This window comes from Sphaerodactylus townsendi, linkage group LG03 (assembly GCF_021028975.2).
Source record: "Sphaerodactylus townsendi isolate TG3544 linkage group LG03, MPM_Stown_v2.3, whole genome shotgun sequence".
Lineage (NCBI taxonomy): Eukaryota > Metazoa > Chordata > Lepidosauria > Squamata > Sphaerodactylidae > Sphaerodactylus > Sphaerodactylus townsendi.
The window spans coordinates 57789676-57804851 of NC_059427.1; the positions used below are offsets into that span (position 1 = coordinate 57789676).

The window sequence follows — 15176 nt, forward strand, 5'->3', positions numbered from 1 at the left end:
CCTCCCTTGCATGCTACTCCTTACTCCCTCCCCTCCCTCACTCGGGGGTCTAATGTGGTTTCAAATTTTCCACTGTACAGAGTAATGCAAACGCCTTCCAGCCAATCAGAGCGCAGCGGGTTGTGTGCAATGCGTGTGCAGCCTTTTTTCGTTTCGCGCCGACTGAGTCTATCAGTGTAACATGTGCATAAGAGAACATTACTCACTTAAACGTCTGCCCAGGGCCACAATGTGAGGACTGAGCTATCCACCTTGAACTACACTAGAACTACACCTTTGGGCCAGCTCGGTCATATATACATGCTGTCATGGTTCAGGATGTTGTGTATGAATGGCCGTGGGGGAGGGTCTATCTGGGATGAAACCATGCTATGTGCAGATTTTGCCTGCTATGGTGGGTGCATGCAGCATTGAGGTCCTCTACAGAGGGTATGTGACCTCAAAGCAGCCCCACCATGCCATCTATCCACTCCTGCCTTTCCTTCTGCAGGCAACTTTCTCAGCAGCGAAAAGTGCAGACCATTGGGTATCAGGGCTGGTGAGGAGGTTGGTCTGCATGCCAGGTTGGTGATTGTGGACCAAGTCATGAACCCTGGGCAGGAGAACATCAATATTGTTCTGGCCCCATCAACCCTGCTGGACAAGTCCTTGGTGAGGTCCCTGGCTAGCTGCAGTTGTGTAGGTTTCTGTGGTTTCAAACCAAGAGGAGGTGGAGGCAGTGGTGGGATCAAAAAAATTTAATATCAGGTTCCGATGGTGATGGGATTCAAACACACATGCACCTCCAGTTCCTATTGGGCAGGGGGGTTGCTTTAATAACCCCTTCTCGGCACTCAGAAAAAATTAGTAACCATTTCTAGAAAACTGGTGAGAACTGGTTGGATCCCACCTCTGGGTGGAGGTCAATGATGGGGTGGACAAAGATGTAAGTGAGATAGTTGTAGGAGCAAGAGCTGGTCATAGGCCTATATATGCCACAAATGAATTCCACTGACTAGACTCTCTATCGTCAGCTTAGAGTGGGATAAGGAATGTGGAATGTTTGTCAAGGTGCCACTGCACTCCAAGATTCCATGGCTGGTGTGGTGGGACTGGGGATTTGGAGCCACTGCTGGCAAAGGGTAAAGCCTGTGGTCAGCACAGCATCCCTGTTTCTTTCATCCACTGTTATTAAGAGGGAGCATGAGTTGAAGGATGCTGTGTCCTGGGAACATCAGTGGCTGTATGGTCATGCAGCCCATTCAGAGGAAGGCTGGTAGCTGCCCCCATCCCACTTGTCACTGCCTCTGTTTCACTTGGTGGAACCTGTACTCTTAAGGAGGTTGAAGTGAGCTCACACGTGACCACACATGTGAGCACTCTGTGGGCCTGCTCCCCGCCTCAGGTGACTCAGGAGCCAGCTTCTCACAGCTGCTGCCCTGTGGTTGATTGGCCTCTCCCATCTGTCGTGGTTGTGCTGTCATGCCTGTAACATCCTGTGGGTGGAATAGAATAGTTGCTGAAGGTACCAGGTTGGTCTCTGCAGAGCTGTTTAAATGGTACTCAGCCCTTATGGTTTCCCATTAGGGAGTAGATGAGCTGTGCCACCATTGCACTGGCAGCCAATTGCCTTCACCATGGTAGCCCTCGGGACTGAACATTATGTTACCTTACCAAGCCTCATAGATAGGCCAGCTTACTTCCCCACCTCCTGCTTCAAGACCTGAAAGAAGCCTAAATGAGGAAAGTCTTCAGGCATGAATCAGTGAACATGAGCACCTTCTTCCTTACACTTCATTCCTGCTTTAGCACTGTGAAACTAACAGGGGTTGGGGAGACTTCAAGCATGTGATTCTGTCAAAAGACTCATCCCTTTCAGTGAAAAGGGATGTATGTTTCATTCTCCTTTTAAAATTAGTGGGCCTTAAAAGTGCTTAACCAAGGCAGGATTGTGCCCATATAAAATCAGCATTTTTAAAGGCATGTTTATAAGGGTAGCTTTTATAATAACTAACATGCAAGAATAACCTTGAACTGTTCTACTTCTGAACATCTGTGGAGTTAATGGTTCTTTATGGAGCTAACAGTCAGTTTGAAAGATCTAAGACTCTATGGTAACAGATAACTTTTTTAACTTAAAGGAAAGATCAAGCTAACACAGTGTTGAAGTTTTTAAAATGCATCTTAGACCTAGGTGAAAGATGTTACTAAAACATTCAGGAGGAGCAATACATTTGCAACTTCAAAATCCTATAGCAACCTGCCAATGTAGGATTTCAGTATAATATATCAGGGTGTGTTCACAGTGATAGTTTGCTGCTGGTTTACTGCTGATGCTGTAAAGTACGGTACTGTGTGATACTGTGTAAATAAAAATAGTGTCATACTTTCGCCATAAGCTACTGCTGTTTGGAAGATTCAGGTATGAACACACTGTAACCAGTGGTGGGATTCAGCAGGTTCGCACCACTTCGGCAGAACCAGTTGTTGAAATGGTGCTTGTAAACAACCAGTTAAATTATTTGAAGCCCACCACTGGAACCGGTTGTTAAATTATTTGAATCCCACCACTGACTGTAACTCCAAGCCTATATGCTTTTTTAGTTGGTTTCAACAGGACTTTTCTCCAGGTTTAAGTATGCTTTGGATTGGATCTCTATTGCACAATTAACACAAGAAAAAATTAGATATTTTCTGTTAATTGATCAGCTCACATCCCTAGTTCAACAACAACGAAGCAATCTTGGTATGCTAAATCCACAAAAGATGGAATTGTATTGGCCATGCACACAATTTGCTTGGATTTATTTTGATGGAAAAATGTTTTCTCCTATTAAGGAAACTAGACTGAAGAAACTTTATGTATCCATTTAGCCATTTATGTATCAACTTTCCTAAAACCAAGATAATTTATACAAATCACAGAAATATAATAACTACATCTCAGCCCAAGGAAAAATTAATCTTAATAGAGAGCCCAGCACTCACTTAAAAATCAGTCTGAAATGTTCTGCATGCTCTAGAAAAATCACAAGACGCTTGACTCTTCTACCTGCCTCCAGAATAAGAGGCCAATTGTGCATGCAGTGCTTAATTCAAGGTTGTGTACTTTGAAATGAATTTTTTCTGTGATTTCCAGCAAGATTCTCCTGCTGTGAAGTGTCCCTGGTTGAGCTGATCTCTATCTGTGCAATCTCCAGCTGGGGAGGTTGCCTGCCACCCTTTTCGGGGAGGGCATTTTTGGTCTAATGTTAATTTGCTAAACCATGTAAGCTTTAGGTCAAATTCAAGCAATAGCGATTGTTCAAGCAATAGACCCTCGTATAAATAGGAAAAGTTGCACCTACAGAGGTTTCAAAAAATGTGGAGATTCTCTGATCTGAGGTGCAGTGAGTTCTGGAAAAGGAAAAATACATGTATCCAAGAATCCTTTTAAAAAATTTTTATTGTATTATTTGAATATTCCATTTTATATTAATAGTCTTCTTCATTTGTTTTCAAACAATACATTTTCCCCTTTTCCCCTCCCCCCTGTATTTTCTTCATAATTTTATCAAACAGCAGTAAATTCATTCTTTGTAATCTCTTCTCCCATATCTCCTCATTGACTCCAGCTCCTTTCATCCAGTCCTCATATATTGTCCATATCTTCAAAATTTCGCTGTTTATCTTGCCAGTTTATTTTTTGTTATTATATCGAAAATGTCCAAGTATCCAAGAATCCAACCTGAAGGGAACAAATGCTTAATGCAAAGGAAACTACAAATGCAATAACGGCCAGAGTTCTGCTGTGTCAGGGCCCCTAAGAAAACTCTCCACTTAACATTTTGGCCAATTATGCACAAGGTCTCTGTCGTGTGCCAGGAGCGAATGTCCATAGCGGCGAGATTTCTTGTACAGATGTATTGCCTTGCTTTCATTCTCCTTGACAAGTGAGACCACTTGTGGTGCGACTTTAATATCCTTCATGGGCAGAGCAGGGCAGATTTGCCAATAAGCACAGCTTTGCCCTGAGCATCCTTCCTCCGCCCACAGCCAGCCAGCACAGCTTCATCCCTTCCACTCCCTTGTGCTGTCCTTCCATGCCTTTCCAGGGGCTCCCTCCCTGTTGCCAACTTCTTTCTTTCAATGATATTAAATGTCAGGGTTTCTCTGGCACATCGGGGAAGAGATTATCAGGAATTTAGAGAGCTTGGGAAAAGGTGGCTCGTGTTGTCCCTTTGTGGTTGGTGCACTGCCATTACTCCCCCGTTTCCACCATAGAAGAGATTCAGTGACCCAGCGCTCAACAGTGATCCCTTGTTCAAACATTTTATATTAATATACCAAAATATCAACATATTGATATAAACATAGTATGTCAATGGAAAAATTATGCTTTTTTTTTAACAAAGGGGAGCTTTCTGATTCTTTTTCTCTATTGGTGACATGTCAAAATGGCAGATCCCCTCGCACTCTTAAGTGCTCCACTGCAAAGAGGGCAAAAACTGAGGGGGAAAGGGGGCAGTGGGAAATAATAACCAACATGCCCAGAAACAAAAGAGGAGCCTTTATGGTGCTGAAAAGACTTACATTATCCTTTTGGGTCACGTAAGTCCAAATTGGCAGCAGATGGCATAAACCGGCAAATGGCTGGGAGGATGCCAACTTCTCCCCTATTCAAGCTCCCAGACTGCCCCTGCTGCGCTGGCAGAGCCAGCAGCGTGCTGTCCCAGTGCCTGGGGAGGCCAGCAGCTTCACTCCTTCGCTGGGGTAAGTGCCCTGAAGAGGGCATTTCTACCTGCGGAAGCCCACGTTGTTTCCACTGCTGGATTCAGCCCTCCACTCCACCCCCCAGTTTTGTGTGTTTATCAATCTATTGCAGCAAAGGAAACAGAAGTCTACTGTCACCTTAAAAAACTAACATTTATTACAGAATTAACTTTCATGAGTCAGAACACACTTCTTCAGATACAATGGAAAGAAAATTGTTGCCTGCATAGTTATCCAGAAAATTAAAAAAATGGAGGAGGGGAAAGAGTTGAAATGCTGTAATTTGTACTGTAAAACACTTTGGATTGAATTCAAAAGCCAATTGGCTATTAGTGCAGATGGTTAAGAACTAGTTGAACATCTACAGTAAAATGAGCCTCTTCACCAATGAAATTACATACACCATAAAGTAAAATACAACACTATTAGGATTTTAAGAAGGAATTGTTCATCTTATGTTTAATTCCAAAAACACAATATCGTTACTAATGTTTTGTAGGATCATTGCCAGAAGAAGTTACAATCATTGTGTACAGAGATCACTGTACAAATAACTTTATATTTAATTCCAACTATCTTTGGCATCTTGTGTTTATTGCCAAGTGAAAACAAATGAGTAGATTTCTCTTAAAGAATTGTTCCTGTGCACATTTGACATATAGTGCCACCCAGTTTCCTCTTGTCTTAGTGTCTTTCATTGCCATTCATTCTTCATCTGTTTTAATTAGTCATTTTAATACCCCTCCTTTTAATATAAAACTCAGTTGTGTTTTCACAGCTTTCCTATGGAGTACTTATCTTCTTTTATCCTAGATCCTTTACAATCTAGCCTCCATCCTCCACACTTCACTAAAACATTTTAACAAACATTTGCAATGCATTTCTGTTAGACTCATTACTCCTTTCTATGATTAGTCAGAACTTCCTTGATTGGACACAGAAAATAGTGAGATTTACTTCCAGTCTTTTCCCTTGAAGCAGGGATCTGCAACCTGCGGCTCTCCAGATGCTCATGGACTACAATTCCCATCAGCCCCTGCCAGCACGGCCAATTGGCCATGCTGGCAGGGGCTGATGGGATTTGTAGTCCATGAACATCTGGAGACCCGCAGGTTGCAGACCCTGTGACTCTCGAGTAAACTCTATCAACGTAGATGTTCCACCTGCCAAAAGTGTATATATGTACGTCACATGATACTGGTAGCAGCTTGAATAAGCCAGCATAGGCCTGGCTCATCAAAACTTGTGAGCTGCACAGGCTTGGCCAGTCACTATTAGGATGGGTGACCACCAAGGAAGACTGGGGTTGCTATGCAGAGAAAGGCAATAACAAACCACTTTTGCTCACGTCTTGCCTGCATCATCCCATGGATGATAGTTGTTTCAACTCAGCGGCATGTTCTTCTTCATGATAAGAGGGAATGTTATTGACATATTTCTACCAAGAGAGTAAATGGAGCAGCCAACACTTGCTCTTGTGATGATCCAATGTCATGATGAATTGATGATCCAATGTCTCATGATGAACCACATAAATTTGTACTCAAAGGCACAATCCAGTGAAAGTTGTGCAATTTCCTCTCATTTATTTCAAATTGAGATGTTCAGTCCAAACCTCTTTAGAGTTAAAACATCATTTGAAACAGGCTCAAGTGTTTGTTATTGAAACACCGAACTGCAGCCTACACTATCAATGTGTTTTTCGCTGAATCATGCAGAGCTGATGCAAGTATTTTTACACTACATTTAATTGTTTTAATAACATTGCAATGTTTGAGCCTTTTAATAGGCAAGTTTAATATTAAAAAGTGATCACCAGGTTCAGGCTTGGTTTAAGGAACTCACGAATCACTGTTTGGGTTTCATTGCCCCTAATAATTCCATTTACTCATAACACAAAAAATTGTTCTGGTTTTGTTATGGATTGTGACTAACGCTGTGACAGGGACCATGCGGGTCAACAAGCACAAAAGAAAACGTAGAGGGAGGGATTAGAACAGCCTAAGGCGCAAATCCTGTAGAAATGAATCGGTGCGTGTCCATCTAACTCTGTGTAGGATCGGCAGAGTGGCCCCAACTACATCGATGGCGTGACTTTCGTCGCTTCCCACCCTTTAATATAAAGCCCAGCACAATCACGACCACACTATCTGTAAGGTTTTTCTCTTTGACTAGAAGAGTCTTTACAGGGAATCCCTCCAGCGTCGTCGCTCCCTCTCCCACTCCCTCTATTTAAAGCCGCCTTCCTCTCTGTTTTCCCTTTCCGACTCCCTCCCCTTATTCCATACATCCTTTTCCAGCGAGGACCCCCTTCCCCCGGCTCCCCTCCCCTCGCGCAGGCTCTGCAAGCAAGCCCTCGCACGCCCGTCCATTTCCGCTCGCGAGGCCTCTCCCGGTCCAATCCTCCTCGTCGTCTCTTTCCCGCCCGCCCTGCGGTGCGCATGCTCGGGTTTTGCAACCGGCCAGGCCGCGCAGGCCCAGCGCCCCAGGGTCTCAGCTGCAGGACAGCGGCAGAGCCGCGTAACCGGGGGCCGGCGGTGGGGAGCCGGCCTTGCCAGCCGGACCTCCGGGAGGTGCCCCTCAAAGGAGAGCGGCGAGGCTGGGGGTGCTGCAGGCCCAGGCTGCGAGCTGGCAAGCGGGCGCTCCCGGGCCAAGTCCCGCCTGTTCCGCGACGGCCAGTGGGCTGGTTTCCTGCGCGTTGTGCGCCTCCCCGCCTTCCTCTCCTTCCCCTTCCCTTCCTCCTCTTCTCCTCCCTCCCCTCCCGCGCTCTCTCTCTCTTCCCTCCCTTCCTTCCTTCCCCCGGCAGCAGGAGCCGCAGCAGCCACACCAGCAGCCCGGATCCCCTGAGCCATGGCTGTGTGAGAGCAGCACATGGCGGCCGCAGCAGCCATGAACCCACCACTCATCAACACAACTCCCCCCTGAAGAGCCGCCGTGCAACTGCAGCCAGCCCACCCAGCAAACCACCCACCCACCCAGCTTAGTTGAGGCTCCATCACGTCCCACGACTCGCAACTACTACTACTACTACTACAGCAGCAGCTGCTACTACTGCCTCGCCCGGACGGACGGCAGCCCCCCCTCTCCCGCCAGCCTGCTCGTCCGGTTTCCCCCGACATCAGCAGCCCGTTCAGTGCCCCCCTCCTCCCCAGCCGCCGCCATGGGAGTGCAAGGTTTTCAGGACTACATCGAGAAGCACTGCCCCAGCGCCGTGGTGCCGGTGGAGCTGCAAAAGCTGGCCCGGGGCAGCCTGGTCGGGGGCGGCCGGCAAAGGCCCCCCCAGACCCCGTTGCGCCTCCTCATCGACGCCGAGAACTGCCTACACCGGCTCTATGGCGGCTTCTACACGGACTGGGTGAGCGGCGGGCAGTGGAACCACATGCTGGGCTACTTGGCGGCCCTGGCCAAAGCCTGCTTCAATGGCAACATCGAGCTCTTCGTCTTTTTCAACGGCGCCCTGGAGAAGGCCCGGCTGCACGAGTGGGTCAAGCGGCAGGGCAACGAGCGCCAGACTGCCCAGCAGATCGTCAGCCACGTCCAGAACAAGGGCACCCCGCCGCCCAAGGTCTGGTTCCTGCCGCCCGTCTGCATGGCGCACTGTATCCGCCTGGCCCTCATCCGCTTCCACATCAAGGTAAGCGCGAGAGAGGAGGCCCAACTCAGCCTGCTCCCTTTCCAGGCTTCCCGGATCATTGCACCAGCAGCCCCCTCCGCGGCCTCCTTCGTCTGCCCTGTAGCACCAGGGCTGCCTTGCTCGGGCCACTTTGCAGCCGCCCAGACTTTGCAATGCCCCCGTTCCCTCCCTGCACTTTTTTTGTCTTCTTGCTCGGTGTGGGCCGCCCTCCCTTTGCCATTCTTCATTTCCTATACATGGTGGGTGTCCCCTCCTGTTTCCTTCGGGGCCCTTTTGCAGCTGCCCTGGCACCAGCGGCCAACTCCTAGGCTGCACGTCTTGCTCGCTCGTTGGCTCCCTCGCCCACGAAGCCCCTGCCCTGTTGCCTTGGCTCCTCGCCCTTCCCCAGGTTTGGGAAAAGGAGGGGCCGCGCTCTAAGATGGCAGCGGGGTTGCCCTCTTGGTTACGAGGGAGGGAAGTTCTGTCTCCCCGTATCCGCAAAATGTCGTCAAACCCTGGCGTGTCGGCGGCAGGGGCGGGGAGAGGAGATGCTCCCAGTTCCCTGGGAACAAGCATGCTCACCGTTGGCCGGCAGCACTTGCGCAAATGCAGCCAAAACTTTATGCTGTTGGTGCTCCTGCCGCCCCTTTGGCCGCTTCCCCCTTTCTCCCTCCTGCCCCCCTTCTCCTCCATGGGCTGGCGCAGAAATAGGTATTCTTTGCCCCCTCATTAGTAGATATGAAGCTGCAGGGTGCCCTTTGCCGGAAAGGGGGAGGGCTTAGTAAGCACCCTGATGTCCTCAATCTCTACAGGGATTTTGCTATTTATACATACCTGTCAAGCTTTGGAAACCAGATGAGGGTGATCTGGAACATCCGAAAGGCTCCCATCCATGCTTAGCCATGTTCTAACGGCCTACACACTGTCTTTGGTTCTGCAACAATTTTGTTTCCTGTTTAACTGCATTCCCAGTCTGCATTTCCTCTTCAAGATTTGCATTTAGACTCTTCTCCCCACCCAAATTGTGATTCGTTTCTTTTTCGGTATCTCAGATTGTTGTCTTCTTTTCCCATGCTTATAAATTTGTAAGGTAGAGAAGAGGAAGGGGAACTTTGGCTGAGAGTTGGAATATGAATAGGTAGCAAAATGATTTTGCTCAACATTACCCTAATGTGAAGTTAGGGTAGTTTGTTCATTTCCAGTTAGGTGCATTTTAATTCCAGGTTGTTCCTGCCCATTTTTCTATTACTCAGATGTATAAAATGGCCTTTTCAAGACAGCAGCCAGTCTTCTGGAAGTAGATGCAACTCCAGACCCAGCTCATTTTTTGCAGGCACTTCTGTATTTGTTTAAATAGCTAATACTGAAGGGGGTTAAGGTACAAGTTTGCCAAGAAAATGAAAGTAAGCAACAGTTATTGAACAAATTATTGCAATTGAAAGGGAATTTGTGGATTAAACTAGCATTAAAGCCTGAAGTTGAGAACCAATTGACTATTTGATAAAAGATGTAATTTTAAACTCCTTTATTGTGTAATAAAAACTACTTAACTGTCACATTATGTGCATTTACTGTACTGAAAACTAAGTGTAGTTTAAAAATATAAGTCCTCTTAAACAATGTTGAGCCCTGGTTGTCTATGCATTGTTTAATGTTATCGAGAACTGTTTTTGTCACTTTTATTTAGCACTTCTTACAGTAAAGTTTAAAGTTGTTTATGTTTTATCAAAAAAGTAGTTGAAGGGTGGTCTATTCTGCTTAATCTACTGTGAAGAAAGAAAACAAACAGCAGAAATTCTTTTTCATAGCATAGTTAATATTGCATGACCTTCAGTGAGGTGCACAGATCCGTAATCAGAGTTTAGTATTAGAATTTTTTGCTGTCCTTTTGTCAGATTAAACCACAGCTGTAACGAGTACAGAACAAAGGATACTGTTTGAAGTAGAGAAAGTTTTTCTCTTTCTTTTTTTTGAGGACAACTTCTATAATATTTTTTTAAAAAGGATATTGAGAATAAATTTAATAAGTTCGGTAAAACTGCAAAGTAACAGCTGAAGGTGTGGATCATTAACTTGTTAGATAGCTTTCTGCTCCCAACTTCCTGTTCAAGGCCAAGAAATCATCCTGCCTTTTTGAGAGGCAGTGATACTTCAGGCTAAGATGATAGTGGAAGTCCCACCCCTTGTTTCAGTTGTAACTGGTAAGAGGTTTCATAAGCCTATGAGTTGACGGATCTGGTGTAATGATTGGCTTACAGTAGTGACAGACGTGAAATGTAGCAGCACATTAAACAAGTTAGATTGTTCTGTTCTTGTATGCTTGTTAAATTCTTCTGTGTGGAAGTGTTTAACTGTTAAGCGCAACCGCACTTTGCTCTGTAACTTAATCAGATGTGACGTGCATTTCTAATAAAGGACTTACAATTGAAAGTGGAAACTTGTTCTTACAAGCAGTTGACGCTAAACTGTTTTGTGTTTCATGATGAACCACATAAATTTGAGGAGATCTTTTTACAAAAAAAACTTCAGATAAGGGCATTCTCCTTTGTGAAAATAGAATTCAGGGTGTTTGTAGATTCTTCTTTTGTGTAATTCATAAAAATGTAGTTCTTGTTATATTTGTTAACAGCATTTTGGATCCCTCTTAGCACTGCGTTTAAGGCATAATCAAAAGAATTAAAAAACCTTTTATATTAAAGACTAACTTTTGCTAGCTATAATGAAACTTTGCCTGTCTTTTTAGATTTTTTAAATCTTGCATGGCTCTTTGCATGCCTATTAAAGCTGCTGTATGCTGCAGTGTTTTTTTAGTGTTACTGAAATGGGATCTTAAAAGTGTATAGAGTTCAAAAGTGTAAGTAAATGTTGCCTGCTCAATTTGAATTTTGTAATTCTTGCTGAGTATGTTTGTTAAAGTATTTCTAAAGCTACTAAACTTCTCACGTTTTTATCCTGCTTTTCCTGCAAGGATCTCAGAGTGGCATATGTGGTTCTCACTCCCCCCCCCCCCCACATTTTATTCTCACCATGGCCTTGATAGGAGGTAGGTTAGGCTGAGTGGTTCAGCTGGTCCAAAGTCATTCAGTGAATTTCATGGTGAGCTAATCCCTGTCCAACATTCTTGTTGTAACTCCACCCTGGCTTTCAAATTTGTTTAAAAATAAAGTCTATCTTGACTATGTACAGTATGTTTATGTTCTTTATTGCATTTTAAGGAATGACTCTATTGTGGTCTTCCCTATATTAGCAAACCTTGGATACATAAAATATACTTCAAGAAGCCTGTAGGTTTATTTCTGTCTTGCTGACAAGTAAAACAAGAATTCATGCCTAACTTTTTTGTGTAGTATTAGGTCAAGCAAAGAGCCTGAACTATTCATAGACACTAAAATGAAGAAACTGAGGCTACTGTACTCTGGTCACATTATGAGAAGGCAAGTCCCTGGAAAAGACAATAATGCCAGGAAAAGTTAAAGGCAACAGGGAAAAAGGAAGGCCCAATGAAGTCGGCCCGCAGGGGTCGCAAGGAAGAGGCGAGACGTGGGGATATCATCCGGTGGAGAGAGCCAGCGGCAGGAAGCGTGATCCGTGGATCTGGCAGCTCTGCCGTGTGCTAGTCCCTGGCACCTTTTATTAGGGTTTTCAATAGGGGCGTGTATGGGAGAGCGGGAGAATATCATATGATACATGACATCATGGGGTTGTCTACGTGCAGGAGGAAACGTTCGCGTCTGGGTCTAATCCATACCTGGGGGCAAGAGCCCCTTTGTCCCTTTGTCTGGGACACCTGGTGACCGTGAGTCAGGTAGTTCATGACCTGTGACTCACGGGGGTCTGGGGGATGGGTGAGCGTGTGCGCCCAGAAGGGCACAGATGGCACAGGCATTCCTGCGCTCTCTCTGAGGCTCTGCTGGGTTCGTGGGGCTCATCCCTACAGCCCAGCATGAAATTGATTGATTCTATAAAGGAAGCCATGGCTCTCAGACCAGGTGCTCAGAAGCAGCAGCAGCAGCAGGCCATTGCTTTCACATCCTGCATGTGAGCTCCCCAAAAAAAGGGTCAAAAAAGCAGGTAAAAGGGTCAAAAAAGCAGGTAAAAGGATGGTAAAACAGCGTTCGCATGGCCGTCACTTCAGAAACGATACTGCAGCGATGCAGCAGCGCTCCGGCGGGCCCACAACGATTTATTTGAAAGTCACTCACTGAGCATGTCTTTTCAACAACGCAGTTGGCATTGCACAAAGTGCCCGCCAGGAATCAGTGCTGCAGAGCCCACCCCCTACAATGGCAGCCCGCACTGACCAATCCTGGCGCCGAATGCCCGTGGCGTCTACTCTGTGAAAAAAAGAACACCGTTTGCAAAGTGCAGCCACTTGAAGCATCGGGTTCAGCTGATGTACTACCTGTCTACGGAGCGCCTGCCCATGCGAACGCTCCATTGCTGCAGCGTTGCCAATAGCACCAACGGCACAATGCTGTAATTGGCTGTGCAGAAACGGGCTCAGTTACACATATATACGGTTCCTATAAAACAGATTAGTTTTTGTGAATTCAAGTAGAATGCTTGTGGAAATTCTAACATGTCTCTGTCTATTCTAAATATTAAACTGAAATCTAACAGCAATGCAGCCAGTTCAGATTACTTGTACTGTATTATTCAGAATCTGCATGTAAAGTTGATTTTTCTCTGTTCTTCCATTTTCCTCAGTGACAACTTTTTTTTTATTATGGTCTGGCTTTCTAAGTCACTGCTTATGTGAAAGTCTTGTGTCACTACTCAAGTAGAATGTGTTGTATCCTTGATATGCCACATCTGGCCACCTGTATCCACGCCACAGTAACATTGAGACAAGACTAATGCAGTGCTCCTTCTGTTGATCTCCCTTCAGAATCAACTTGGAGGCTTCAGTTGGTGCAGAGTGCTACAGCTCAGCCATTATTGGGAGCTAGGCAGAGCATGGATATTGATCACATTATGCTGTCACTTATTGGCTGTTCATTCATTACCAAGCTCAATTTAAGGTGTTGGCTGTCATATGCAAAGCTCTTCATTGTTTTTTATCTCTTAAATCCGTGGGCCTGCCTCTCAAACTTTCTGTCATCTGTAGGTACCAACCTGAAAATAGGACGGTCATCACTACCCATACATTCTCTGTTGTGTTCCCACTTTATGGAGTGGGTACCTGAGGGCCAGTTGCTAGGTCTGCCACTGTCCGGGCTTTCCCCAAGCAGTGCAATTCAGGAGGGCCTCCCTACACTGGTGGTAGGACTGTACTGTAACAAAATGGGTCAGAAAGATACTTCGATAAAGAGCTAGGGACTGTGGTCTACTACTGTGTTTAGTTCATACTGACAATTGCTCTAAGTAGGATCCTACTGTGTATTTTTCACATTGATTCATGAGTCATGCAAGTTCCTGTGCTTTGTTTCAGATCTGTTTCAGATTTCTGGTTGGTTCCAGATTTCTAGTCCAGTTCCTATTGCATGTTCCATCCTGTTGATTGCATTGATTTATTCTATGTAGTCCACCTTGAGACAGAGGCAGACTGTACACATAAATAAATTTAAAATGCAGAATATACCCTGATCCTAACCAAATTTATTGGTATGTAACGAACTGTGTAAGTTAGTGTGTAATGTTTGTCACTATATGCCCTGGGTGCTTTCTGCATGTCATGTTTAAATGTTTATGCTTCGTTTTAGCAGTGTTTCAGGTTTTTGCAGTCCAAACCCCATTGGACTGTCTGTTGGATGTCTTATCCAGTTGGTCATGTTTGACTTGCACTGTATAATCTGCCTTGATTCTCAATGAAAAAGGTAGACTGTAAATAATCTAAATAAAATAAATAAAAATGATAAAGACCACTAGGCCAAATTGATTTGTTTCCTTGAATGGCTAACTCCGTAGCATAAACCAAGAAATACAATCGACACAACATTTTATTAGGGATGGCCCAGTGATGCCTGACGTAATAGTGTGATCTTAGTGCAAAACTGTGATAACCTGAAAATTTGGTTGGACTTAATAAATGGAGTTGAATGGATTCTGTTGTTGGCTTTCTGGATTTTACTTAGGACCAACATATTTGTAAACAACTATGCCATAGGGTTACCTAGCTGCCTCTGAATTTGTCTTCGGTTTCAGATAGTCTTCTACTGTTATATTGGGGTTTTGTTGTTTTCAAAGCAAATTGTTCTGTTGGTTAATGGAACTAGGTTACCTGTGAATCCAGAATATCATATGCAAATAAAGTTGACTTAGTACTGTCCTACCTTCACGTAATGTGTTGATGTTAGGAGTTTACAAGTGCAGATTCATTCAGTCAATCAAGCAAGAGCTAACTGTTGAAGTCATGTGATTGGAATCACATGAGCTTTTGAAAAGATCCCTCTGCTGCTTCTTTCAGTAAAAGAGGAGAGAGAGAATCATACAGGGACATATAGACTGTGCAGACACCAGACTGAGCACTGTCTTAGATAGAGGTTGCTGTTCCTTTATTTAGTGTAAATTCATTTGTTATCTAGTAAAGTTCTACAAAGCAACTAATTCGCAAATCTACCCTATTATTTACTTTGGTAATTCATTGCAATACCACAGTTGAGCATACCACATACTGAGTTATCTCTTAGTTTCTTTCAAGGGGGTTAATTCATGTATTAACATGTTGGAATTTGTGTTCTTGTACATTTAGTGATGTGAAAACCCGTTTATCTAGATTCTTTATATCTGTGCTTCATTTATGTGCCTGATGAATGCTAATGTAAAGCTTAACTGTTTGTCATACAATTAGAAATTAGACTTTAATATTTGAGATATGGCAGATCACAATAGG

The 15176-nt window shown here is 44.8% G+C and overlaps 1 protein-coding gene across 1 annotated transcript in view; it reads left to right on the forward strand.

The window, feature by feature from the left end:
- The first annotated feature begins 7160 nt into the window (after positions 1 to 7160).
- Positions 7161 to 15176, forward strand: part of FAM120A (family with sequence similarity 120A) — a 75810-nt gene continuing 67794 nt past the window's right edge. Inside the window, exon 1 of the mRNA XM_048488184.1 lies at positions 7161 to 8365. Within this exon, the coding sequence (XP_048344141.1) occupies positions 7892 to 8365 (474 nt within the window). The 5' untranslated portion in view covers positions 7161 to 7891. The remainder of the gene's footprint in view (positions 8366 to 15176) is intronic.